The sequence below is a fragment of the Lepidochelys kempii genome, chromosome 20 (assembly GCF_965140285.1).
Source record: "Lepidochelys kempii isolate rLepKem1 chromosome 20, rLepKem1.hap1, whole genome shotgun sequence".
NCBI lineage: Eukaryota > Metazoa > Chordata > Testudines > Cheloniidae > Lepidochelys > Lepidochelys kempii.
Genome location: NC_136399.1, coordinates 12,068,138 through 12,095,819, shown reverse-complemented (window position 1 = coordinate 12,095,819; position 27,682 = coordinate 12,068,138). Strand labels below are relative to the sequence as shown.

Genomic DNA, 27,682 nt, shown 5'->3' with positions numbered 1-27,682 from the left:
GGGGTCTTGAGGAGAAGGGGCAGTGTGGAGGGGGTGGGGGCTGGGGGGAAGGGGTTTCTCATCACGTGCCGCTCCTGGGGGGTCACGAGTGTACACGGCAGCAGCAGAGCATGTTGCATCACAGTGGGGTGGAGGGGTGGGGTGCCGGGGCCTCACCCTCTCCAATCCCAAATCCTGCTGCTCAGGAGCTGGTGGGGACACTGGTGCTGCTCGAGCTGCTGGACAGGAAGCCGCGCGGTGGGGCGAGTGGGTGCCAGACAGCCCCAACTCCGACGTGTTGCCTAGCCACTGGCTGTGGGCCGGCGGCCCCGAGTGCCCTGCGTCCCCCGGGCTGCCTGAGCCAGATGCCGCGGGCCAGGCGCTGCTGGGGAGTACAGCCCTGCACGGTTGTATCTGCAGCCGATCCACTATCCGCAGAAACGGGGCACGGATATGCAGGGCTCTACATATGATTGACCCCAAACCGACCCCTCCCCCTTGGGCCCAGCCTGCCGGTTGCAACCCCACCCCCAAGGCCAGGAAGCAGATGGCCCGGTACCTCCATGATGTCCTTGAGCATGGGGGTCCAGCGGGAGAGCTGGTAGGTGGATTCCAGCCGCACCTTCCTCTCCGGTCGCAGCTGCCCGCTCTGGGGGAGGAAGGGAGAGGGGGTGAGAGGCAGCAGGGAGGAGGTGCGGGGTGGGAACGGGGGCAGACAGGGAGAGCGTGGCCTACCTGAGTCGCTCCAGCCGGGCTGGCAGGGGAGAGGCAGAGAAAAGAACGGAATGGATCACTGAGTGAGAGTGAGAGAGAGAGACAGACAGACACAGACAGAAAAACAGACAGAGGAGTGAAGAGAGACTGACGGGAGAACAGAGCTGCTTCCCCCCATTTGCCACATGGCCACCCCATGCAGTGGTCACCAGCTCCAGCTCCCTGGCGATCTGAGGTCCTGATCCCCAGAGTCCTCTGCAGGGGCAAAAGAAGTCACCCCAGATGGGGAATAACTCGGGGGTCACCCTCATATGGGGAGGGCGTCACCCCACTGTATAGGGACAGAGGCCACCTCTGTGCTGGGAGTAGGTCACTGCCATAGGGGGGCACCTCCAGGATGGCCTGGGCTCCCCTGTGCAGCACAGATCTGCCCCCTGGCATGGGTACAGCTGCTGGCCCCAGTCCCTTACCCCAGGCGTGAGAGAAATGCCCAGGAGCTGTATGTTGTGGATGATGTCTCTCTGCTGCTGGATGTTGGCATGCTGGATCAGCTTGGTGAGGTTCTCCTCGCTCACACCTGCACGGGGACAGACAGGTCAGCCCTAGCACCCCTGGGACGCACCCACAGCCCAGGCACACGAGTCCGTGGCCCCAGGAGTCCTAGTTCCCCGATCAGATCCTGAGATCCTGCTCTTCCCACCCCTCTCACAGCTGGGGGTAAACCCAGGAGTCCTGGCTCCCAGCACCATCCGCGCTAACCCACTGGACCCCACGCAGTTAATGATCGAATTTTGGTTCTTGCTGCTCTTCCCTCCACAGGTTCCCTCGGGCGCTGGCGGAGGGGTCTCTCTAACTCCCCGACAGTGCAGTGGGCTCTCCCTCCTGCGGCCAGTCAGGTGCAACACGCTCCCTCCCCCTCCTGCCCCCCCAAACCATTTACTGCTGCTTAGTGCAGACGGGGAGGCCTGGCAACTCCACAGCACCCCCTGGCCAGGAAACTGGGCAGCCGGGCAGCCAGAGGAGCCACATGAGGGCACACTGGCCTGAGCAATGGGCCCAGGGGCAGTGCCTGAGCAGGGTTACAGGAAGGGCCTCGGAGCAGGGCCCTGCCCCACCGAGCCAGCATGGGGCAGGAACGGATGGGGGAAGAGGGACTGTGCCAAGTGTCAGGGAGGTTCCCCAGGCCCTGGTGAGCTGGGGGAAGGGGCTGGATGCAGCAAGAAGCAGGGAGCTGGTACAGGGATGACACAAGGGGCGGGCAGGGGACTGGTCGCAGGACGCTCAGAGACAGAACATGGTATCTGAGCAGCCTGCAGGAGGAGAGAGATGTCCCTCCTCCCTGCAGAGAATGGGCCGGGGGGCTGCTCCGGGTGTGTTTCTCCATCCCCCCTCCCCGCAGAGAACAGGCTGGGGGGCCGCTCTGGGTGTGTGTCTCCATTTCCCCTCCCTGCAGAGAACGGGCTTGGAGGAGCATGGAGGGCGGACACTGCTCGGAAGGCAGCAGCAGGGAGCAAAGGCCGCCAGGTCTGAGCCCAGGGGGCAGTGCGGAGCGTGGGCACAGCGCACTGGCAGGCTCGCAGGCACCAAGAGGTGGGCAGAGGGGAGACAGGGCCATAGAGCCAAGCTGGACACAGGCCCTGGGAAGTGGCTGGCCGGGAGGTGCCCTATATGGCTGGGGGACGTGCCAGTCTGAGCATTGCTATTCCCCCCCAGCCCCACAGGCCTGGGCCCTGCCTCCAGGAGCACCCCCCTGCAGCAGCAGGCCCCCCAGTGCTCCCCCTGCAGGCCTGTGGCGTTACCATTCTTCAGGAAGATGTAGAGCAGGATGATGCGGATCTTGTCGTAGGCCTGCACGCTGGGGTCCAGCAGGACGGGCACGATGATCTTCATGGGGTCCTTAATCTTCTCCCCGTCCACGTCCGTTCCCATGGCCAGGTCCTATGGGGGGAGAGGGCGCACACACAAGGCCCAGGTCAGGCCACTCTGCTTCCTCCCGCCCCCGCAGCAGGATGGGAGCAACGGGCCCCCAGGGAGTAACCCGAGCCGCATGTCCCCCTTCTGCACCCCCGGTGCTGCATGGGGGGGCTGACCCTGGCTCCATCGAGCCTGCGGGTCTGAGACCCCTCTCTCCAAGCTGAGTCCATGAGCCAGACTCTGCCCCCCAGCCAGGCTCTGCCCACAGACCCACCTGCTCCACGCTGCACAGCTTCTCCACCGTCCCTTTGAAGTGCCGCATGCAGTGCTCAGCCAGGTTCAGGTGCGTGGAGTACTGTGGGGAGAGACCAGGGCATGGGGGGAGTTTACTGCATCACCGACTGGTCCAGAGCACCCACACCCCCCCAGTCCCCAAGGAGAACCCCTCAGCTAGAGGAGCAACCCCAATAGGCTGTATAAGCAGAGTATATAGGGATTGTTTTGCCCAGCACTGACGTGCAGCCACATCTGGGGTGGGGTGGAGTGGGGCAGCTGGAGGGACAAGTCAGCAGCTGTCATCAGGCAGTAAGGCAGTCCCATCACTGGGGCAGGGCTCCTGCCTAGACCTGCACAGAGCCCCCCAGAGTGCCCTGCCCCCCAGGAGAGTCCCTACTGTCCCTCACCAGCCCCACAGAACACCCTGCACCCCCATCAGCCCCACTGAATGCCCTGCCCCCGCCCACTAAAAGCCCCAGCCCCGTTACCTTGTTCAGCTCCTTCTGATACTGGGGCATCTTCTTCAGGATCTGGGACAGGTCCTTGATGTTGGCCTGGAGGGAGGTGGTGGTGAGATCCTGGCCCCTCCCAGTGCACGGAGCCCCCTGCAGGGCAGAAGCCTCACCTGGGGACAGCCGCAGCAGCCCAGCCACGTGTGCCAGGGCGGGTCACTCAGGCCACATGTGGCTGCAGCTTGGGTTAGACCTGCCCTTCCCAGGCCAGCTGGAACGAGATGGGAGCCCTGCAACCCGAGCGCCCCTCAAGGTGCAAAGTGACAGCGGGCTGGGGAGATGCCAACGTTGGCTCCCTGCAGCTCGCCCTGCGCGGACCCGATCCTGCTGTCTGACCCTGCCCCATGGGCCTCTGCCTTCCCCCACTGTGGGGAGCTCCAGAGCTCTGGCTGGGGGGCAGGGGGCTCCACATACACCTCTTAGCCCTTTACAGGCAAACCCCCCCACCAACCCCTCCTGGGGCAGCAGGGCAGCCTCCTCTCCCCATCAGTGGCAGTGGGATGGGTCCCCCCCTCCCTCCTGCCTGAACTCCCCAATCGCTCCCCCCAGCCTCCTCCGCACCTTGTCCGTGGTCAGCCTCTTGCTCTCACAGAAGGTGCGCAGCAGCTCCGTCACCTTCCTGCAGCAGGGAGAGGGGTCAGGCCAGAGCCAGGCACTGCCTTGGAGGTAGGGGGTACCCTGTCCTATGCTACAGGGGATGGAGCCCCCTCCCCACGGGCACCAGGGTTCTCTGCCTCGAGAGCCTCAGATGGGGCATGGGGTGGTGCCTCTTCCCAAGTTATAGAATCATAGAATATCAGGGTTGGAAGGGACCCCAGAAGGTCATCTAGTCCAACCCCCTGCTCGAAGCAGGACCAATTCCCAGTTAAATCATCCCAGCCAGGGCTTTGTCAAGCCTGACCTTAAAAACCTCTAAGGAAGGAGATTATCCCAAGGCAGACAGTTCAGTGCACCTCTGGGGGCTCCCGGCGCCCTGCTGGGGGGGGCCTGGGGGCAGTGGCAGCCCCAGCAGGTCTGTGAGGGACTCACTCAAGGGGGCTGTGAGGTGCATGGGGAGACCCCGGGATCAGGGGAAGACAGCGTCCAGGGGGATCCCCGAGAGGAGATGTGGACAGTGGCTCTGGAAGGGAGCACCCAGGGGTCCTTTGGGCAGAGGGGCTGAGTCCAGGGGCTCTCAGCAGCCAGAGAGGAGTATGTCTGAGGGACAAGCTCCAGCACTGGGTGGGAGGGGGAGGGGGAGTCCTGGCACTGAGCAGGAGAGGGGTGTGTTGCGGGGGGGTGTCCCTGCACGGGGTGAGAGAGGAGTGTATCCAAGGGGGAGTGGTGTGTCCGAGGGAGCCCCAGGGTGGGGAGGGGTGTGTCTGAAGGGGAGGACAGGGAAGTCCCAGCACTGGAAAAGAGGGGGAGGGGTGTAGCAACGGGGTAGAGGGTCCTGGCACTGAGTAGGAGAGGTGTGTCCAAGGGGGGAGGTCCTGGCAGCGGGTGGGGAGGGCTGTGCCAAAGTGGGGATAGAAGGTCCCACCAGTGGGCAGGGAGGGGAGAGGTGTGCCGAAAGGGGGGAGGGTGCGTAGCGGGTCCCGGCACTAGGCAGGGCATGGAGGGGCATGTCCAAAGGTCCCGGCCCTGGGTGGGGGACAGAGGGGTGTGTCCATGGGCAGGGCCGAGCGCGCTCACTTGGAGACGTCAGCGATGTGCATGTGGCGTAGCTGCACCCAGAGTTCGTCGTCTTCGTCCAGCAGCGCCACTTTCTCCCGCGAGTCGCTGATGCCCGTCGTCTCGTACCTGCAGGGGGAAGATGGGGTCAGGCTGCGGCACCCCTCCCCCCAGTGTGGGGGCTGCGGAGCAGTGCGGGTGCCTGGGCCACATCCCCCCCAGCCCGCCTGAGGAGGGGTGCGGGGCGCCCCCTGCTGGCAGCCAGGCCCTACTTGTAGGTGTCTTTCTCGATGCTGAGCAGGTCGTAGGCCATGGCCTGGTAGGTGAGCTCGTGCAGCAGCGGGGACACCAGGTCGAAGCTTCGGTCCACGATCAGCAGCTGAGAACGGGCTTTGTCGGGGCCCTGGGGCAAAGGAGAGAGAAACCCGTCACCCCCTGCTCTGGCGGAGGGTTCCTGGCCTGGCTTACACGGCACAATCCAATGGGCCCTGGTGGCTTGAAACATTACCACCTGCCCTCTCTGTGGCCAGCCCCCAACCCCGGGGGAAGCCAAGAGACACCCCCCAAGCTAGCTGGGACGTGCCCTGGGGTCCTGCCCTGACTGGTGGGGAGAGCTCCCCACCCAGCTGCGCTGCAACGCCCCCTTGTGCAAATAGCAATGCCCCCCTCCCCCAAGCACACTCTCTGCTCGTGCCTCTCCACCAACGGGAGCATGCCCCTTACAAGGCAGCCCCCTCACTGCCCCCTATGCTGCATGGGTGCATGGGGACGGTGGGGAACTACACCAGAAGGGCCTGGCTAGTCTATCATGAACCAACACCAGGCCCAGAGACTCTTTGATACAAGGTCCCAGAGGGGGACGACAGGACATTATCCCTATGCCCCACCTTGCATCTGAACTGGGACCCCATATGAAGCTCTAGCTCCCCAGTCCCAGGTGTGTGGCCCTCCAGCATCCAGTGGGACAGAGACCACTCAAATGGACAGCATCTCAGACCCACATCATGGGGGGGCTGGCCCAGCGCCCACTTCCTGCCTGATCAGCATGCACTGCCCTCTTTGCGCAGCAGGTGGCGATAGGAGACCAGCCCTGCGCTCTCATGGCAGACGGCTCTGAAACCGGCTCCAGCAGCCCCAGTGGAACCCAAGCCCACCCAGGAGCACCTCGGCAAGGGGGGGGCTGCGTCTGCTCTTTGCTGGGTAGCACAGACAGTCGGGGGTGGGTGGGTGGGGTGGGGACGTACAGCCCCTGATGCTATCCCAACTGTCCCACCTCAGTACGTGGCCCGATTTTCAGCCACGCTCGGGAGCAGAACGTCGGACCGGCCACCACCCACCCGTCTGGCAGGTCTCCACAGCCTCTGGGTAAATGGCTTGAGGCTGACGGGGGAGCGCCTCTCTTGGAGGAGTATCTGGCCCCCACCACTGTAGCACTATCATTACTGCATCCTGCCCCCCCATGCACATGGGGCTGGACAGGGCTGTCACCCCATTGCAGAGGGGGACGGAGGCCCAGAGGGGCTGGGTGACTCACCCAAGGTCACACAGGGAGTCTGTGGCAGAGCAGGGACATGAACCCAGAGCTGGCACCATCATTCCCCTCTAGCCCTACCCAGCCTGGATGGGTTGCTATGCCCAGCCCCCACCCCCACCCTTCTGGGACTGCAGGCTGGGTGGCTTTGGAGACCTGACTGCTAGAAGCCATGCTACAAGAGACCCTGGGGTTCTTTCTGCGCCAGCTGGCAAGGCAGGGGCACATTGGACTGGCCAGCCGGGATTGTGCTGCATGGAGCCAGCATTGCATTGAGAGCAGGGGCTTGAGTCAGCACTCCCAGCCCTGCAGTGGGCGTGCTGTCTGGATTCTATTGAAGGGGGCTGGGCAGGCAGGACTCCTGGCTCCTATTCCTGCCTCTGCCACCTACTCCTGGCACGCTGCTCCATGCCTCAGTTTCCCCCCTGTAACATGGGGATAGTGCTTACACCTGTGACAGGGAGGCTTGGCAAGAGCCTCAGGAATATCCCTGGGGGGACTCACGGGAGTAACAGCAGCAGGGTGTGCACAGAGCAGGACTTTGATCTTTGCTAATCGCAGGTGGGGAGGGCAGACGGGGGCTGGAGGCTGGAGCTCCAGTGGTTAACAAGCATGCTGTCAATCCCTTCCCTGTGTAGATGGTTTGGGCAGCCAGGTGTGTGCCAGGCTCCACTCAAAACTACAGCAGCTGCACTGCTTCAGTGGCTATGCCTTTCCCATACCCCCGAGCCACGCAGTTGCACGGACCCAATTCCTCATGTAGACCAGGCCTCGGCCTGATCTTGGTCAGTTCTCAGGCGAGAGCTCCCAGCTTCCCCCACTTATCCCCCAGCTCAAACCTTCCCAACCCTGTGTTCTCGAGCTGGGGGCCCTGCTCCAATTCCCTGCTGGGAGCATCCAGCCAGGAGCCATTGGAGCCGCCACGGTCTTTCTGGCCCCTAGGCTGATGTGGGTTGGAATCTCTTCATTTCACCAAGACAGGGAGGTGACACACCCCACCCCCGGCATGACTCTTACCTTCCCCTCCACCCCTGCCAGAGAAGCCATGAAATATATAGGGAAATGGAGGCACGCATCAGATTCATAAAAGATATTACAAACATTCCCAGTTGGTCACAGGTGCACAGTCTCCCAGCAGCTCGGCAAAGGCTGGAGGCAAGAGCAGAGGCAACAGGATGGAGAGATCTGGGCAAGCCTTGGATTTTACATCACTTTGCTTCTCCTAGGGGGGCAGGAGCTACTGTGTTTCCCATGTGAGAATCCAGGGAAGGGCGTGTTTGCAGCTCCCTTCTGCTGGGGGTGGGACAGGGATGGCAGGAGCTGGGGGAAGCCTAAGGTGAGGGTTGACTATGGCTAAGGCTCGGGAGAGCTGGGTTCTATTTTTGCTCTGACAGACTCCCTGTGTGCCTCAGTTTCCCCATCTGTAACACAGGCCAACCTGCCTCCCCTGGGAGGCTGAATTCATGGTGATGGGTGTAGGAGCACACACAGACAGGAGTGTCCAGGTGTGGAAGAAGCCCTGTGTGCAAAGCTTAGTTCTGTGATTGAACTGCCCTGTTTATAAACAAAGAGACTGTGCTGGGCACACACTTCCCTGTTTGGTGCCTCAGTTTCCCCATCTGTACCGAGAGGATAATGACACTGGCCTTTGTAGAGCACTTTGAGATGTGCTCATGGCCAGCATTAGAGAAGGGCTGGGGCCATTAGTCCAGCCACACAGGGAATGCTATTGTTCTGCCAGCCCCTCAGGATCTCCAACGGAGGTCTAGATCCCCACCCTTCCCCCTGCCAGGATCTCCAAGGACGTTCTAAATCACTCCTCCTTCCTTCTACTTCTCATGCGCTCCCCCCACCCCCAAGGGTGTGGCCGGCACAGCTTGCTCACCTCGCCCATGCTGGGGTTGTCTGCCTTGAATGCGTTGAGTTTGGCCAGCACAGCGTGTGCCAGGTGGAAGTTATCTTCATGGCCCCTGCAGCAAAGACCAACCCTAAGGGTGAGAAACAGCCTCTCCTGCAGGGGCACCTGCACTTCCATTAAGGGATGACCAGGTACCCCCTCCCTCTGGGCACACACACTTCCAATAGGGTATAGCTAGGTACCTCCCCATGGCACACTCACTTCCTATAGGGGATAGCTAGGTACCCCTTCTCACTTTCTGTAGGGGATGGCCAGGTAACCCCTCCCCTTGGGCACACTCACCTCCTGTAGCAGATGGCCAGGTACCCTTCCCTCCCCCTGGGCACACTCACTTCCTGTAGCGGATGGCTGGATACTCCTTCAGGGTTTCACACAATGTGGCAATCTGCTCTGCCAGCATCTCGATCTGCTTGTTCTTGTCCAAGGAGCGGAAGGGGCTGAAGCAGTTGTGGAAGGTCTGGGGCCCGTCCAGGGAGTACACCTGCAGGTTTGGGGGTGAGGCAGAGATCAGACCCTGGCACCTTGCGTTCCCCCCACACTCCAGCTAACTTACCCCATAACCTCCAGGGCCTGGGGTGCCAGGGAGGGACCATGGGCAGCGAAAAGCAGCCTTCACCCCAGATATGCTCTTCCTGGCCTGACTGCCCTCGAATGATGGCACAGCTCTGACCCTCCTCCCCATGGCACTAGCCCTGCCAGGCATGCCATCCCCCATAGTAGTGCCCTTCACTTGCTCAGTGGTCAAGACTGGGCTGGTGCCACCTGCTGGCAGCCAGGCCAGCTGTGCCTCACACCACGCCCTTAAGATGGGCAATTGACCAGGCCAGCCTGGCGGAGCCGTAGCAAGCCCCTAGTGAGGGAAAGATCCTTTTGCCAGTGCCACTCCTGTTGTAGTAGAGGGATAGCGGCCCAGAGATTCATGCACCAGCCTGGGATGAAGATGCCCCAGTTTCAGGTCCTTACGTGGCTGCAGACTCCCGGGTGCCCTCAGGGGTGTGTCTCTGCCCTGGAGAAGTCAATGTTGTGGAAGGGGGCTTGGCCACACTTCTAGTCTGGCGAAAGCCCCAGCATAGCCATGGGCAAACCCGGCATCAAGGCACGTCTGCCGCTGTCGCTTATTTCACTAGCCGAACAGAACGAGCCACTGGGGCAAATGTGCTTGGACACCAATAAAACAGTATCGGCCCACAAAGGGTTTGCTGGCGCAACGGGACGGGTGAGCCAGCAAAGCCTCCTGACGGACACTCAGCTTATACCAGCCAAAGCTTCTCTTGGCACAGCTGGCACCGGTACCCCAGATGAAATCAGCTAGAGTGGCGAAAGGACTGCTTTGCCAGCGTAACGGCATCTACCCGGGGCTCTGCCAGCATCAGTTGCAGGGGGGATTTTTTCTCTCATGTCCCCGTAACAAACCCATACCAACAAAGCTTTTGTGTGTAGACCAGGCTCATGTCTCTCTGTGCCTCAGTTTCCCCATCAATGCAATGGGGCTGACAACACAGCCCTGCCCCTCAGGAGCGTGAGGGGGGAAATCCACTGATGACACAAGGAGGGGATAGGGTGGTTGGGCAAAGGGCAGGCGTGTGGAGTATCGGCCTGTGTCTTGCAGGCCTGGTATAAACCATCAGTAAGAGCTGGTAAAGCCAAAGAGGCAGGACCCTCCTCCCCCATACATCTACCATCCCCACCAGGTGCAAGCCAGCGATTCCATGTCTCACAGGGTGTGAGCAGCCAGCTAGTCCCTGCTGCCCTGTGCTGGCGTCAAAACCGGGGCCCTAGAAGGGAAAGGTCCCCCCCCCCGCCCCGGAGCCACGTGGAACACTAAGGATGGGGTGTTGTACGTCACCATCCACCCCGGGGGCCTGCTCCTCCAAAACCCAGCCACCCCTCACCTGGCTCTCGTAGGGCAGGAAGGCCATGTTGATCTCCTTGAGGGTTTTGATGGCCTTGATGATCCGTGACTTGCTCAGCTCGTTGAACAGAGGCTCAGGACAGGCTGCGAGTGACAGGCACAGGGCTCAGTACCCCCGGCACAGCGCCAGCCCCCACGGACGGGGCCAGACCAGGCACAGCAGGGGCAGTAGTGCTGCACGCCTGTGGGGAACCTGGGCAAGCCAGCAGGGCCACACAGGAGTCAACGATGAGTCCAGCCCCCCCGAACCAGAGTCATGCTGGGTTCTTGCCTTCTGCAGCATCAGCAGCGAGGGGGAGCCACAATCTCTCCGACACAGCCCCTCCTGTCTCACACCCTGTCCTCAGCGCCCCCGCAGGGCTGAGTAACTGGAGTCTACAACTCAGGATGATGCACAAGGAGGAACGAGGACTTGGGCTCCCCCTGCCGCTGTAATGGGGAGAAGCAGATCTGACCCTGACACACTGGGTATTCTGGTGCTGTCCCATCCCCCCACCCGAGTTGGGACTGATGGAGCAATGCATGCTGGGAATGGTAGCCAGAGGCCGCCTTTCTGGGCGCACGCTGCAGGTGTCTGTGAGCCGTGCTGGGTAGTGATCAATGGCTCCATGTCTAGTTGGCAGCCGGTATCAAGTGGAGTGCCCCAAGGGTCGGTCCTGGGGCCGGTTTTATTCAATATCTTCATAAATGATCTGGAAGATGGTGTGGATTGCACTCTCAGCAAATTTGCGGATGATACTAAACTGGGAGGAGTGGTAGATACGCTGGAGGGGAGGGATAGGATACAGAAGGACCTAGACCAATTGGAAGATTGGGCCAAAAGGAATCTGATGAGGTTCAATAAGGATAAGTGCAGGGTCCTGCACTTAGGACGGAAGAACCCAATGCACAGCTACAGACTAGGGACCGAATGGCTAGGCAGCAGTTCTGCAGAAAAGGACCTAGGGGTGACAGTGGACGAGAAGCTGGATATGAGTCAGCAGTGTGCCCTTGTTGCCAAGAAGGCCAATGGCATTTTGGGATGTATAAGTAGGGGCATAGCGAGCAGATCGAGGGACGTGATCGTTCCCCTCTATTCGACATTGGTGAGGCCTCATCTGGAGTACTGTGTCCAGTTTTGGGCCCCACACTTCAAGAAGGATGTGGATAAATTGGAGAGAGTCCAGCGAAGGGCAACAAAAATGATTAGGGGACTGGAACACATGAGTTATGAGGAGAGGCTGAGGGAGCTGGGATTGTTTAGCCTGCAGAAGAGAAGAATGAGGGGGGATTTGATAGCTGCTTTCAACTACCTGAAAGGGGGTTCCAAAGAGGATGGCTCTAGACTGTTCTCAATGGTAGCAGATGACAGAACGAGGAGTAATGGTCTCAAGTTGCAGTGGGGGAGGTTTAGGTTGGATATTAGGAAAAACTTTTTCACTAAGAGGGTGGTGAAACACTGGAATGCGTTACCTAGGGAGGTGGTAGAATCTCCTTCCTTAGAGGTTTTTAAGGTCAGGCTTGACAAAGCCCTGGCTGGGATGATTTAACTGGGAATTGGTCCTGCTTTGAGCAGGGGGTTGGACTAGATGACCTTCTGGGGTCCCTTCCAACCCTGATATTCTATGATTCTATGATTCTATGAGGCAGGCCCGTGGGGGAGAAGTGGGGGAAGGAATAGGTGGGGTCATTCGGTCTGGCCTGCTGGGGCTGCAACCCCCTGCAGGAGGGCAGAGCGAAATCAGGGGGCTGCACACTGGCCTGCCGGCAGAGAGACACCCCCACCCCCAGGCGCCAGTGAACCGCTGGCCAGGCTCCCAGCTTGGGGATCCCCCGACCCCTGATACTCACTGTCGATGAAGAAGACGTGAGCTGCCTTGTAGGTGAAGGTGGGGGTGCCCTGGAAGTCACCGATCAGAGCCTGCACCGACTGCAAAGGGGGAAGAGGGGGGTTGTCAGCATCAGTCGAGGCCCCTCCCTGCTGCCCGAAGGTCCCATCCCATCCCCAGCACCTGGGGACTCAGGACCCAGCACGATGCCATCGGGAGGTGGGCTGGTTTTCACCCCCCTGGCTCTGGGCTCCCTCCCTGCCTGGAGCAGGGCATGTGCCCATGTGCCCGGGACATCCTTAGGGCCCAGTCATATCTCTCGCTGCCACAGAAGTGTCCGTGCCCGGCCACAGATGGGGCCTGGCATTGCCTTGCTGCTGAACTAAGTGGGCTCTGAGCAGTGCCCAGGGAACAGCCGGCCGAGCAGCAATCCCAGGCAGCTGCCATCAGGGCCCCCTCCCTCCCCTGGCGCCATGCTGGGCACCTGCAGCTTCGCCACGCCAGCTAGCTTGGCAGGGTATTTGGAACCTGTTTAGACCCCTCGACCAGCCATTGTGACAGGTGAGAACCTGGCTGCCCTGTCCCAAGCCCCAGGCCCCAGCTCGCAGTCCTCTCCTACAGTGCTCCCTCCGCGGGCAGCCCCTGCGGGTTCTGGGCTTCACCCTGCTCTGCCAGCGCCCCCTGCCCCTGGTCTCCCTCCACTCGCCTCGCTGCTGCAGATGCAGGAGCCTCCTCCCCAACAGCCCCTGCTCCCTGAGCCTCTGCCTCATAGAGTCTCCTTCGCTTTGAGTCTCAGCTGAGGTCGCCTCTCTCCGCCTGCTGCACCTGCCCATCCAACCCCCACAGGATTGCACTGCGGAGAGGTCTGGGGGACAGTCTGTGCCTCACGTGGCAAAGAACATGAAGCCCAGCTCCGGGGAAGCAGCCTCCTGGGGAGCCCCTACTGGCCCCATTCCCATCCTGACGTTGTGCTGCGCATCCCCCTGGACAGCGCCACCTCCAGGCAGCACTAGGAGCTGTCCCCGGGGTCTCCCCTGCTCCCCATCCAGCTGCCCCAGGCCCGAGCTCCTACCTTCTCCACTGGGCTGAGCAGGTAGATGGCCTCCAGGCTGGGGATTGGCTCCCGGCGCTTGTTAATATCTTCCACAACTAGGAGAGAGCAGACACTGGGCGCGGGTCAGTGTGTCCTAGCCACCCACCCCAGCTGCTCTCCACTGGGATGGGGGGAGGGGAAGCCAAGGGGCACAGTGATGTTCGCTGGCAGCAGGCCAGGGCATTCCACAGGCTACAATGCAGCAGCTGCTTCGATGTTGGGCCGTGGGCTGCGATGCTGCCACAGTACGGAGCAGCGAGGGAACGTCCCTCTGTACTGTGCTGGGGGCACCCCGCTAGAGTGCTGGCTCAGCTCTGTGCCCCTCAACCCCAGGGCTCCTCCACCCTAGAGCAGGGAGCCAGCATTCCCCCTCCCCAGCCAGGACCCTGCCCACAGCATGGGGGAGGAGCAGTGAGGAGTTAACAGGAGTTTGAGAAAAGCGGTGAAGAGGCTCCATGGGCTGAAAGTGCCGGGCTAAGGGAACTAGACCTGGCTGGGAAGGTACCAATAGCAAGGAGGGCGTCTAGGAGGCTGCAAAGGAGGGAAACTAGATGCAAACGTGAATGTAGACAAGTCAACTCCCCGAGTGCGAAGTGTATGCAAGGGGAGGGGAGCCCTGGTAGGGGGAGCAGATGGGAGGGAAGGGCCACTCACTCGTGATGCCTTCAGCCAGGATGTCGGACATCTTGCAGCACGACGAGAGGATGCGCATGCTAGGGTGGTCCATAATCAGCACCTGGGGCAGTGAGAGGGGAGCGCACCACTTCAGATGAGCTAGTCACTGCCCTGAGCACAGCCGCCCACCATCATCATCCGCGGCACAGCCAAGGGAGCAGAGCGACTGCTAACGGCAGAGCTGACGGCTCCCGGCCCAGCCCTTCTACAGCAGAGAAGCAGGGCCGGTACCAAACCTGCACTTTGCTGAGCTGACCGTGCTAAGGACTGCGTGAGGAGCTACAGGGAGAGTGGCTCCGAGCAGAGTGGCTGGTACGAGATGTAGGAGACAAACCTGGGACACCCGGCCATTCAGAATGGTTCCATCCTCCTAGACTGGAGGAGATCAGCCTCTTCGCCCAGGTGACAGGGTGAGTGCAAGAGGCAGGGACAGAACCCAGGAGTCCTAGCTCCCAGTCTCCTGCTCTGATCCACCAGATACCTGCTCCCCTGCCCTCGGGCAGAACAGGATCAGGGCACGGAGAAATGGAACCAGGGGAGTCTCCATGTTCCCCTCGGAAAGCCCTGTAGGCCATTGGCCCAACATCTCCACCACCTTCCTGCCATGCCAAATGGCCCTACTGCTCCACACAGCCCAGCATCCCACTGCACCAGATCTGGCCACTGGGCAAGCTAGTTCCCTGTGCTCCCCCTGCTGTACCGGCCTCGCCCCGTGCTCCACACACCCCAGCCGAGTCCATGCCAGGGGCTCAATAACCTGCCTGCCCAATGGTGCATACTGCCCCCATGCTCCTCCTCCTCCCACCCAGGCTAGCTTGCTGGGCCAAGTGGTCTGATCCGGTGTAAGGAGGGGGAAAGGGGAGGCAGGAAGTTACTGGGCTCACTGGGCCCAGTGGTCTGATCCAGGGTGTGTGTTTGGGGAGATATGGGGCTAGCTGGACAAGCTGGGTCTGATCCAGCGCGGTGGGAAGGCAGACATACCCAAGCCTAGCTGGGGACGGATGATGGGCTAGACAGAGCAGGGATCTGATCCAGCCTGGAAAAACTCAGGTGTGAATCTCAAGAGACTGGAGGGGGAGGAGCACGATATATGGATACAGCATATCCCCAGGGCAGCAGAATCGGCCTGCTTACCTTCCATTCTCCTTCCTTCTTCACGCTGCGAATGACGCCGCTGAGGATCTCTGCGAGGAAAAGAGACGGGGATTAGTGGTGGGCTCGGACAGGATGGCTGTGCCCTGAGCCAGGACCCACTGGCTGGTGGAAGGACCCCTTCGGGAAGTGGCTCAGAGGCTGCTTTCAGGCCAGATAGCGTTGTGCTCCTAGCAGAGCCCCCAGTCAGCGATCGTGGTGGGGTGACAGGCTAGATAGGCCATGGGTCTGATCCCCCTTCCTTTCTGCCAGGCTGGATACGAGCGCAGCTGAACTAAGGATCTGGCCCCGTGCAGCAAGAGAACAGATCCTGCCTAGCACCTCTCGACTGGAGGGGATCCAGGGACCCTCTACTGCATGTGGGGAACAGCAACATGACAAAGACTTCAAATCCTGAGTCCTGCACATAGAACCCCTCCAAGGCATGCCCCGCTCAGGGAACTGCCGGCCTGTCTCCTGGGCACCTTCCACGGCCAAGCGAAGCAATTAGATAGTCAGCTCTTCGGGCCAAGCACCATCTTTTTGTTGTGCTCAGCACAATGGTACCCTGACCCATGACTGGCGCTCCTGGGTGCTACCGTAATACACCTAATAAATCATGTACAGCACCTAGCACAATGGGGTCCTGGCCCACGACTGGTGCTCCTGGGCACTACCATAATACACCTAATGAATAATGTACAACGCCTTGCAAAATGGGGCCTTGGTCCATGACTGGGGCTCCTGGGTGCTACCATAATACATCTGTTTGTTTTACCCCTACGAAGCACCTGATTCTGGCTGGCCCCGTAGGGCAATAGCCCCGAGACCCTGACCTGTGCTCTCACTCTCACTCCCACTCCCGGTAGCTGGTGTGCGTGAGTGCACTGCCCAACACACTATGTTTCCCCCATAACTCAAGCAATGCCTCTCCCTACCCCACCTCTAGCCCATCAGGACTTGGCTGCTCGGCCCTAATGAGGCTCCAGGGGCTATTCTGCACCAGGACGCGCTGGCCTCCCTGCTGCTTTCCTGCAGTTCCTTTACACCTGCGGCATGCGGACGCCCCGTTCACTGGGGTACGTGGGGCTCGAGTGCAAGGTAAGGGGCTGGCAGCACAGACTGGATCCAGACATGGCGAAGGCAGACACGAACCTGCTTTCTCCACGCATTTCGACCCTGAACTGCAGCTACACCCCCCCCCCACGCCAGCCTTGGACTGCCCCCACCAGCTGTGCCAGTGCCCCTCACTACTGACTGGAGCCCTTGCTATCCCAGCCCTGGGTTCCCACCCACTCCCAGCTCCGCCAGTGCCCCTCACTCCTGTCCACAGCCCCCTGCTATGCCAGCCCTGGTCTGTCCCCCCCAGCTCTGCCTCACTCCTGACCTGCAGCTATTCCAGTCCTGGGATCCCTGCCTCACGGCTCTGCAGATGCCCCTCACTCCTGACTGCAGCCCCCTGCTATCCCAGCCCTTTGCTTCCCCCCTCCCCCCCATTCCCAGCTCCACCAGTGCCCCTCACTCCTGACCCGCAGCCCTCACAGCGGGTCAGGGTCATGCCAGAAGACAATGACTAACACATAGCAACTAACACAGCAGAGTCCAGCATGCACAAGGCAGCGGAGGCCATGCTCATCAAGTGTAAGCCCAAAGGAGCTGCAGCCACCCCTGGCCTGGGCTTCCGGCCTGTCCCACTTGAGGAGACGAGAGGACTGGGTTTGCTCTTCTATGGCAGAGGCAGCCTTGGCACTGGAGCCACCAGCGCTCGCAGGGCTGGCCTGGGGCTGTGGCTATAGAGCTGCACCCGTCCCGGGAACAAATTATCTTTTGCAGCACAACCCATGTTTGTATCGGCAAGTCATTTCCTGCGCGGGGGTGACTCGTGGCTGGGCAGAGCAGAGATAAAGGCAGCAGGCAACTGCCTATGGCCATGGTTTCCAGAGTCATGGGAAGCTAAGATCTAACAAGCTGCCCCCTGGCCCTGCAACCATGCAGACCTCTGGGGAAGGTCCCAGGGAGGGGGCAGATGGCTCAGCCCTGTAAGCCCAGGCACTGATCAGCAACCAGTTGCTGCAGCACAGAGGTGGTGGGAGATCGGTCACAGAACAGACCCAGACCAACAGTGGGGGCAGCACCACTAGGCAGAGGAGAGGGGCCAGCAGTTGCATGCTCCATGGACAGGTTCATGGATGCTACTGGAGTGTCCCAGAGCTGCAACCTCTTCCCCCACCACACACACACCTGGGATGGCAGGGGCCATGCTCAGTGATCCAGTGGGATCCAGAGGGACTTCCTGGAACCCTGATGCAACCTAGCAGGAGCCAGAGACCGGTGGGCCCATTCCCTTCCCTGAGTTTTCAGCTCAGCCTGAATCCCTCAACACAAGGTTGGAGAACAGGGAAGGGGGGAGGGTTCACTCAGAGAATGTCTCACCCAGCCCCTGGGAAAGAGGTAGAACCCATTTTTCCATATAGGGAAACTGAGGCAGGGGGTGGGTGGGGACTCACTGAGGTCACACAACGATGCAGTATATCCATTTTGGCCATATTCAGGCACCCGATGAGATCATTTGCTGCCCCCTCACCATGCTCCCCAGATCTCCAGGGAGCTCCCAAGAGAAGGTGCTGTCAGCAGAACAGAACAGAACTCACTAATCATTACTAGTCTAGATTGATGACCAGTCCTGCCCCGAGTCAGCCAGGCCCCCACCGCCTGCTGGAAGCGGACGCACTCTCTGACACCCCGAGATAGGCATGGGACTGGCACAATTCTCGCCACAGCCCGGAGGGGACACATGAAAACAGGGACTTAACCACAAGTTCCAGGGTAACATCCGCCCTGCCAAAAGTCACCTCCACAATGCACAGAGATCAGCATCTAATTCCCTTGGGCCCCCCCTCTCGTGAGAGAAGCCCCTGAATACACACAATCATTGGCTATCCCCCCACATCTCTTTCTACAGCCACTAAGATCTCAGCGTGTACTCTCTGCCTGGGCAAAATGCAGTCACCTCTGGGAAGGAGAGCAGCCGCCAGCTAGCTGTGCAGGAAGGAGAGGGTTTGGAAGAGCACACTGGTGCTGGTCTCCAGAGTGTCACCCCGAGGCTGTCGGCTGAACGGGTTCATTCTTGGCGAGTCCCTGGGGCACCTGGCACTTGGGGCATGCCAAGTGCCGGTGCCAAGGCCAGCCCACGCGTCATGCCACGCAGATGCTGTGTACAGAAGAGCGAAGCTGCTAATGCACTAATGGCCTTGGCACAGGACTGGGCCGGGGATTAGCGACCAGCCCCGCTGCTTCTTCCAGCCACCCCGTCATCTGTCAGGAACACCCTGGCTCACCGGATTTTGGCTCGCCTAGGCCTGTACTTGCTGCCAAGGATCTGGTGCCTCAGCCCCACCAAAGCCTGACTCCCTGGATCTCTTGCTGAGAGCCACTGAACTGCCCCCACCAATGCATTCACTCAGGCCAGCCAAGAGCCATGTGCAGGGAAACCTCCTAGGCACTGCCACCCCTGCCTGGGTTCAGACTCCTCTCCACAACTCTCTGCCTCCCGTCCCACCGCTCTGGGCCAGCCAGGCCCCCAGCTCACAGAGACCAGCATGACCAGGAGGGGCACGCATCTTGAAAGCACTTTGTGACTACAGAGCCCAAGTCATTCAGGAGCCTCAGGCCACGGGCTTTAGGCGCCTAGATCACTTGTGGAATTTTGCAGATTTGTAACCAGGAATCAGGAACATCGCTGTTATGGACACAGAGTTCCTTGCCACCGACAGCGTCTCCTGGATTAGACGCTACCCTGACACCCCGTCCATTCTGCATGGACGCCAGAAGTCCCAGAGTACCATAGGCCCCACCCCCACTCTGGCCCTGCCCCAAATGCCCCACCCATGCCTCGCCTCTTCCCGCCCCACTCCACCCTTCCCCAAGGTCCTCACCCGCCGCTGCTCACTGCCCTCCCCCAAGCCTCTCCCCCAGCCGCCAAACAGCTGATTGGCAGCGCTGCTGAGCACCCACTGTATTTTTTTGCATGGGTGCTCCAGCCCCAGAGCACCCACAGCGTGGGCACCTATGCAGAGTACCAGTACCAATCAGCCTGAATCTCCCCTCCTCTCCTCCAGGCTGTTGCTGTCCACCCCAGAGGTTGGGGGTTAAGCGAGTCAAGGTCCAGGGCTCGGTCCTTCTCTCCAAGGCACTCCCTTGCCCAGGATGCCTACCAGAGCCTAAAGCCCCGAGATGGGGACCATGGTCGACAGCACAGCTTGTCAGGCCCCAGGTCGCTTTCTGCCATGAGGGTGAAGCTGTGCAAGAGACAGAGCTTCCCTAGGGGCTAGTCCCAGACAGTGGAACTACCCGCCACATGAACTAGAGACCATCCCAAACCTCCCCATTTCCTGCTCCAAGTGCCAGGTGCCCTTCTCTGATATAAACACGAAGCAGTGTGGACAGTTAAACAACCCTCCACAGCACACACAATTCTCCTCGGAAGGAGAGCGATGAAAGAATGAACCTCACAAGACGGAGGTTAGTCACAGAGCTTGGTGAACGACTGGGAGGTGCTGAAATACTGCAAAGATGAGAACAGAACATGCCACATGACACCCCTCTCCACTGTGGACTGACCTGAGCCCTAGCAAACTCAGCTCCTAGCAGATGGAATGACTGGCTCTGCACAGCCCAGCTCATAGAATGTTCTAGGGCGACGGGAAAACACTAAGGAGACAAAGCAGCAGGAGGAAATCGCCAATGAGAAGGAGCAACAGGGTTCATATCAGATCCAGAACTTTCCACTTAGACCCAGCAGGCCGCAAAGCAGCCTCCAGAGGGATGAACACCAGCCTGGGAGTCCGGACTCCTGGGTTCTGTTCTAGTCCCAGCTCTCTTAGGTATCTACATGGCCCTCATTGCTCTGGGATCAAACACAGGGGCTGTTGCTGCCCAAGGCCGAGATGGAAATGGAACCTGAGCATCAGGACATGGGACCAAGCCCTGTACACATGCCTAGGGAGCAACCACTTGCTGGCCCCATGGCACCCACCGGGGACTTTTCTGCTATCCTGTGGCCTTTACAAACACCACCACGTGTCAGTCGGGGGCGGGAGCAAAGTAGCATCACGCAGCTAATGACGGGAATTCTCGCTATCATATCTGACCTGGGTCATTCTGCACAGGACCCCTCTGCCCTCACAGCGTGGACAGGATCAGCTAAAGAGTGTCTCCTACCAGGCAGCTATTAGTAGCCCCCAAGTCCCCACTTCAGATGGAGGGTCCCGTTACACACAAGGAGACAGTGCCTCCCCAAACAGCCAAAGGGCAGGAGAGGAAACTAAGGCACAGAGCGAGGAAGGGGCTTGCCCAGGGTCACATGGCAGGTTGGTGGCAAAGCTGAGAATAGAACCCAGGTGTCCTGAGCACCACCCGGTTGGAACACAGGGTGGACCCAGCAATCAGCGCAGGCAGAGCTACCAAATGACAGCATCTCCTCGTGCTAGCACAGACTGGCTCCAGGGAGCAACTCTAATGGGAGGAACAATTTGACCCAGCCTGGTAAGGGGCTCAAGTTCAAATTGTACCTTCATCGTCTCTACACCAGCCACCTTTGTTCCTTCCAGGGGCCTTCTGGGAAATCACCCGAGCAGCGTGTGCAAGAGGGTCCCCTGCACCGAGCAAGCAAGCAGGCATCCCATCCACATTGTCCGGAGCGGCCACGTCAATAACGGGGGAAAACAACATCCTGCTGCTCGAACTCCAGAGCACCGTTCTCTCAGCTCCAGCCTTAATCCTCAGGCTGACCAGGCTCTGCGGGAAGGGAAGCCAGGGCTTGGGTCCCTTGGCAGCACTCAGGAGAGAGCAGCTGTCCTCTGATCGTATGCATCAGCCCTCTCAATAGCCTTGCTCCACTCCGGAAGGTGAGTTAAAGGAGCACAGGCAGCTGGCTCGCCACGCAGGTGGCACATCATTTCTAGATCCAAGAGCTGTTTCCGTGGGAGACTCGCTGAACTAACTGCAACGTTCTGCACCCCTCTTGTCCCCGGAGCCATCAGCCTCCCTAAACTGCTGCTCTTCTGTGAGCGTCCCCCACACCAGCCCGGCCAAGGCATGATCGCACTGGAGATGGGACGTGGTCACAGGGCCTTTGTGAGCCCTGTCATGAGCTGCGTGATGCAGGCTCTGCCTGCCCTGCTGAAGGCATCCGAAAGGGAGCACCGATGGCGGGAGTACGAGCGTAGCCTGCAGCTGCATTTCTCCTGCTCAGGGCAGGTCTGCGCAGCTCTGTGGTGAAGTGCCAGTGGCCAACCTGCGCTAAAACCTGCTCCAGTGGGACGTTTTCAGGAAATCGCCAGTACCCGCGTGGCCTAGTGGATACGGTGCTTGGCTGGGACTTGGGAGACCCGGATTTTAGACCCAGCTCGTGTGTTCGCCAGCTGGGTGACCCTGTGCACCCCCCCTCATGCCTCAGCTTCCCTCATCTGTAAAATGGGGATAATGATATGGTCTCTGATCATCATCACAGCCAGGGCCTGATCAATGTCTAAGGCAGAGCCTGAAAACCCCCTTCTCCAGCAGGGGAGGGGACACTTTCCCCAGAAAACCTGGGGCCTGAGCCATGAATTTCTGTAGCCTTGCAGGTTGTGCTCTCACGGTGATAAAGATGTCCCATCCCAAACACCGATCCTGAGGCAGAGCCATCTTCCTGAGCCTGCAGAGACAGTTCTTAACACCTCCACAGCTGCTCAGGGCTTTGCTACGCTGCTGCTGGATTCCAGTTTCACCAATGCTATTAGGCAGCCTGTGGGAATCAGGGAGACCATCGCAGACCCAGTCAGTTTCATACCCCTACACCCGGGGCTGTTTGCGGGGGAGGACAGACACAGCAGAGCTCTCTGAACATTCGCTCTGCGTCCCAGAGGCTCAAACATATCAGCCGCTGATCTGCCAGGCGTCCGCATAAATCCTAGCACCCTCCCTCTTCCAGGGCAGCAGTGGGGCTGGGATTCCCTCTAGGGCACTGTCCCCAGGCCCCACCCTCCCGCTAGTGATGCTATCCGCGGTTCCCATCAAAGCAAGGCCAGGGGAATGGGAGTTTACAAAGGTTCCCAAATGCTAGGCAGCTTGGAGGAGAGAGGCCCAGAACTATCCCTCGGTTCTCACTCACGGCTCAGGATGTTGTGCACAAGGGGCTGGCAGGCACTACTTTCCCCTCCTCCCTGCACTCGCCGGCGCCGCGACAGGTACAATTGAACCATTTCCACCTCCAGTAACTAGCCCCAGCTAATAGCTCTCTTCCGGCTGCTGGAGTGCAGCTCCCTTTGTCCTTTGAGCAGGCCCTTTTCAGCTCTCATTCTGACTGCAATGTATATAATGATCTCCCCAGCTTTGTTCTGATCCCTCTCGCACAGCCCAGCAAGCCGGTAAACAGCCATGAGCATCAGCCATTAGTGATAGCACAGGCCAGCTCTACTCCATATCCTCATGCACCTTTGTTCTATTCAGGCTCTTATCCCACCCTCATCACCACAGCACCTGCATGAGCTGCGACTAACAATGGTCACGTGTCGTTCATCCTCTCCCTCCCTCCCCAGGGGAGAACTGGGTGTTCCCAGGAGGGTTTTGTTTTGATAGGGTTCTGCTCCGTGTTTATATTGGAGAAGGCCAATCAGAGAAGGATGCCTGGCATTTGAAGCAGGAGGTAGGGAGGTTTGGGATAGTCCCTAGTTCATGTGGCAGGCAGTTCCCCAGTCTGGGACCAGCCCCTGAGGAAGTTCCTGTTAGGGGCTTATTCCTTCACCGGCTTACTTCCCTGGTCCTTCTCGCATGAACAGAGAGCAACAATACCTGAAGTCCAAAGGTGCAAACAATTCGATGTTTATTGGGGTGAACTTCCAGCAAGCATGATTCCAGTTTCCTTCCTTAGTTGTCCCCCTTCCCAGCTCTGACACCACAGAGCCTTGCCTGTGTCCCTGTTCCCATTCCGCACCCCCCTTAACAAAACATGATTCCCCAACCCCATTCCCAACCCCATTCCCTGTTCCCACTTCCCCCCCACAAACCCACCCACTTCCTGATTGACTGCAGACTATATAGTAGAACTTGAGTTCTGCTTAGCTATACCTTAACCAATCATTTTCCTGAAATTTAACTAACCAATCCTAACCTATTGTAATATGATTATGTAACCAATTATATCCCACCACCTTAATTAGTTTACACCCAGCAAAAATTAATTATACAGCAGACAGAAACAATCACAGAACCAGACAGAGATTATACAGACAAACAATAACGAAGTGGGAACTATAATGACAAAACAATACAAAAGTGAGGATTTCACATCCCAGCTATTGATAAGTGAGTTCTTGCCAGACAGGATGCTATCAAACTAAGTTTCCTTTTACATCTTCTAGGCACTTCCCTTTCTCTGGAGGTGATAGGACAGGATTGTATTCTTAACAGCCCAACAGCACCTTATTTCAATGTGACTAGTTTAGAATGTGAGGATGTGACCATTCAATTTCCAGCTTATGGATGCCTCTGCTGCTTAGCCAAAGGCCTTATACAGTCACACAGTGATTTTGATTCTCTCTTTTATACCTCTATAACTAGCTAAGTGATAAGAATACCCCTAAATTCTTAGAGTATAGGCCTTTACAGACAGGCCTAAATATCTATATCCTAACAGTTCCATCTCCTGCACAGACCAGCTTCACCCTGGTGGTAGGCAGTGCCATTTGGTTAGCTCTCCTCTGCCATTTTGCCAAGAGCCCCCTTGTACCTGGATCCCAGAAAACTGCCTGTGGCATTCCCATAGTGGCCACACCAAAGCTAGCTAGCTGCAGACAGAAAGAACTTGCCCCCTCTTACTCTGCAACGTGCTGCCTCTGTACACACAGAACTGGCCTCCTGCCACCGCATCACGCTGGTAGCATGTTATCATCATCATGTTCCTATTACGCCTCTAGCATTTAGGGCAGTGACCAAGCTCCTCCACTCCTGTCTGTTTCTGGCAAGTCTTTCAATGGTTCCCCAGCTAAGCCCCAGGTTTTTCAGCTCTGCTTCCATATCTCTTTGCCATATTTTTTTGGGCGAACTCGTTTCACTTAGAATCATAGAATCATAGAATATCAGGGTTGGAAGGGACCTCAGGAGGTCATCTAGTCCAACCCCCTGCTCAAAGCAGGACCGATCCCCAATTTTTGACCCAAATGGCCCCCTCAAGGATTGAACCCACAACCCTGGGTTTAGCAGGCCAATGCTCAAACCACTGAGCTATCCCTCCCCCCACTTGCCTTCATGTGTCCGTGTTATTGTTACTCTGATGATGGAATCAGTTTCCATCCGAAGCACATGAAGGATTCGTCTCCAGCGCCTCCAGGCAATGATGGTGCTCAGATCCTCTTAGCTGCACTGTGTCAACAGATCTTGGTTTAAGATTGTTCTGGGCCAAAAGAGAGTTTGGACATGTCATACTTTCAACACAACTTTATAGTGCAGAATGCTGGGGAATGAGAAAGTACGCAGCTCTGATAAATTTTGAGTTTGGTTTTGGTTTTGTATTTTGATGATTTCCAGACCGTATTTAAGCTCCTGAAGGTGTTCCTGGCTTTGATTTTGTTCCGGATGTCCAGGCTTGTTCCACCGTCCTGTCTGATGGTGCTGCCCAAGTACGTGAATGTTTCTACACTGGTGAGAACATAATTCTCTATCCATACTGGTGATGGTGAGGCAATATTAAAGGTAGATATAGATATCATAGAATATCAGGGTTGGAAGGGACCTCAGGAGGTCATCTAGTCCAACCCCCTGCTCAAAGCAGGACCAATCCCCAATTTTTGCCCCAGTTCCCTAAATGGCCCCCTCAAGGATTGAACTCACAACCCTGGGTGTAGCAGGCTAGGTCATGATATCTGTCTTATTGCGATGGATTTTCAGTCCAATTTGCTGGCTGAATGCGTTGAGTGGAGTTGTTTTTTCTTGTATATGGTGTTGGGTATGTGATAGGAGAGCGACATCATCTGCGAAGTCCAGGTCTTCAAGAGTGTCCATTTAATGCCTCTTGGCATGTCTTCTGTTGTACGCCGCATTACCCAGACGATGGCAATGACACACCTCTGACGTACTCCTGTTTTGACTTCAAAACTGAGGTCACTGATCAACACTGCATATAAAGTTGAAATAGAAGCTTTTAAGGACGTTGATTATACGGAAAGGAAGTCCATGTGTCTGCAGAATGCACCATAGGCTGTGTGACATTGTGCTCCATGTGTTTTATAGAAGTATGCTTATGAGTGTGAATATGATGTAACTGGAATATGTTTTATGCAAAAGGTCTCTTGTAAGGTATCATAACAAAGGTTATAACCTACTGTATATATTCCTCCTATTTGTATGCATAGATCATTCTTTTATCTGAAGCTAGAAATATGAAATATAATTCTGAGGTCCTATTGTAATTATGCAAAGTGTGGGCCATTAATGGTGGTTTAGAATCTTGATGGCTCCCACCGACTAGGACAACTGGTTGTAAATGATTTATTTACCGGCAAACCTTCCTGTGTACCTGTGAACCAACCCAGGAAGAATGTAGACGAGGGGTCTTACAGTGACATGTCACCATGTCACATGCTACTGGAATCCATCTTAATCCTTGTACTTTTCCATTGATGAGGCGGGGGTGGGGACAAGCTTAGACAAAAGATTCCTGCCTTGTGCCAAAGCTATAAAAACGGGGTGGAGCAGGACAAAGGGGGTGCCAGTCATGAGAAAACCCCTGCTTACCACCTGCGATGTCTGCCGGATCTAACAAAGACTGTACCAGGGGAAGTAACTGGGTCCAGACTAGGAAGGAGTCTGGATCTGTAAAAGCGGCAAAGAGTCCTGTGGCACCTTATAGACTAACAGACGTATTGGAGCATAAGCTTTTCATGGATGAAATACCCACCCACGAAAAGCTTATGCTCCAATACGTCAGTTAGTCTATAAGGTGCCACAGAACTCTTTGCCGCTTTTACAGATCCAGACTAACACGGCTACCCCTCTGATACTAGTCTGGGAAAGAAGCTTATTGGAACATCTCTGAGGGCGAGATACAATAAGAAACTGATTGCAGGTAGTATTAGGCTTAGACTTGTGTTACTTTGCTTTGAGATTTACTTCATTGTGGCTATTACTTGAAACCAATTAAATCCTATTTTTTATACTTAATAAAATCACTTTTGTTTATTAATAAACCCAGAGTAAGTGATTAATACCTGGGGGAGCAAACAGCTGTGCATCTCTCTCTATCAGTGATATAGAAGGCAAACAATTTACAAATTTACCCTGTATAAGCTTTATACAGAGCAAAACAGATTTATTTGGGGTTTGGATCCCATTGGGAGCTGGGTGTCTGGGTCCTGAAGACAGGTAAGCTGCTGAGCTGTTTTTAGTTACAGTCCACAGCTTTGGGGGCGGGGCCCAGACCCTGGGTCTGTGTTATAGCAGGCTAGTGTGTCTGGCTCAACAAGGCAGGGTTCTGGAGTCCCAAGCGGTCACAGAAAACGGGCTCAGAGGTAATTTCTGCACATCAGGTGACAGTCCCAAGGGAATCTCTGTGACTGAACCCGTCACAGGCTGGTCCTGTGAAGGCTATCAAAAGCCTTCTCAAAGTCTATGAAATTTATGTAGAGTTGCTGTTGCCATTCTAAGCACTGTTCTGTTAATGTTTCATATAGTGAAGATCTGGTCTGTGCATCTACACCCTTTCTCAAAACCAACTTGCTCTTTTCTGAGAACTCTAACAACAGCCCCGATATACACGGACTATGATCTTATACAATACTTTGCTTGGCACAGATAAAAGTGTGATACCACGACAGTTATTACAGTCACTGAGAGTATGATGAGACAACTGGCTCTGTGGATATGGGGAAAGCAGTGAATGTGATATATCTTGACTTTAGCAAAACTTTTGATACCGTCTCTCCCACAGTGTTCTTGCCAGCAGGTTAAAGAAGTATGGGCTGGATGAATGGACTATAAGGTGGACAGAAAGCTGGCTAAATTGTCGGGCTCAATGGGTAGTGATCAATGGCTCCATGTCTAGTTGGCAGCCAGTATCAAGCGGAGTGCCCCAGGGGTAGGTCTTGGGGCTTGTTTTGTTCAACATCTTCATTAATGATCTGGACGACGGGATGAATCGCACCCTCAGCAAGTTCGCAGATGACACTAAAATGGAGGGAGAGATGGATATGCTGGAGGGTAGGGAAAGGGTCCAGAATAAACTAGACAAATTGGAGGATTGGGCCAAAAGAAATCTAATGAGGTTCAACAAGGACAAGTGCAGAGTCCTGCACTTAGGACGGAAGAATCCCATGCACCACTACAGACTGGGGACCGACTGGCTAAGCAGCAGTTCTACAGAAAAGGACCTGGGGATTACAGTGGATGAGAAGCTGGATACGAGTCAGCAGTGTGCCCTTGTTGCTAAGAAGGCATATTGGGATGTATGAGTAGGGGCACTGCCAGCAGATCGAGGGACATGATTGTTCCCCACTATTCAACATTGGTGAGGCCTCATCTGGAGTACTGTG

The 27,682-nt window shown here is 57.3% G+C and overlaps 1 protein-coding gene across 3 annotated transcripts in view; it reads right to left on the bottom strand.

Annotated features, from left to right (window-relative positions):
* The window catches only part of STXBP2 (syntaxin binding protein 2), a 37,378-nt gene that overhangs the window by 2,959 nt on the left and 6,737 nt on the right, over positions 1 to 27,682 (bottom strand). Inside the window, exons 1-17 of one of the 3 annotated variants that reach the window (XR_012155684.2) lie at positions 24,401 to 24,896; positions 15,120 to 15,169; positions 13,965 to 14,046; positions 13,290 to 13,366; positions 12,240 to 12,318; positions 10,390 to 10,493; positions 8,830 to 8,978; positions 8,465 to 8,549; positions 5,321 to 5,451; positions 5,070 to 5,177; positions 3,957 to 4,014; positions 3,372 to 3,437; positions 2,882 to 2,962; positions 2,493 to 2,631; positions 1,164 to 1,270; positions 715 to 733; positions 539 to 628 (exon numbers count right to left, since the gene is read on the bottom strand). Coding sequence is in view for 2 of the 3 variants with exons in the window: in XM_073318136.2 (XP_073174237.1) it covers positions 539 to 628; positions 1,164 to 1,270; positions 2,493 to 2,631; positions 2,882 to 2,962; positions 3,372 to 3,437; positions 3,957 to 4,014; positions 5,070 to 5,177; positions 5,321 to 5,451; positions 8,465 to 8,549; positions 8,830 to 8,978; positions 10,390 to 10,493; positions 12,240 to 12,318; positions 13,290 to 13,366; positions 13,965 to 14,046; positions 15,120 to 15,169; positions 24,401 to 24,449 (1,455 nt within the window). In the remaining variant the exon portion in view is untranslated. Of the gene's footprint in view, positions 1 to 538; positions 629 to 714; positions 734 to 1,163; positions 1,271 to 2,492; positions 2,632 to 2,881; positions 2,963 to 3,371; positions 3,438 to 3,956; positions 4,015 to 5,069; positions 5,178 to 5,320; positions 5,452 to 8,464; positions 8,550 to 8,829; positions 8,979 to 10,389; positions 10,494 to 12,239; positions 12,319 to 13,289; positions 13,367 to 13,964; positions 14,047 to 15,119; positions 15,170 to 24,400; positions 24,897 to 27,682 lie in introns of those variants that run through there. The other 2 variants (XM_073318136.2, XM_073318137.2) reach the window with 2 other exon arrangements.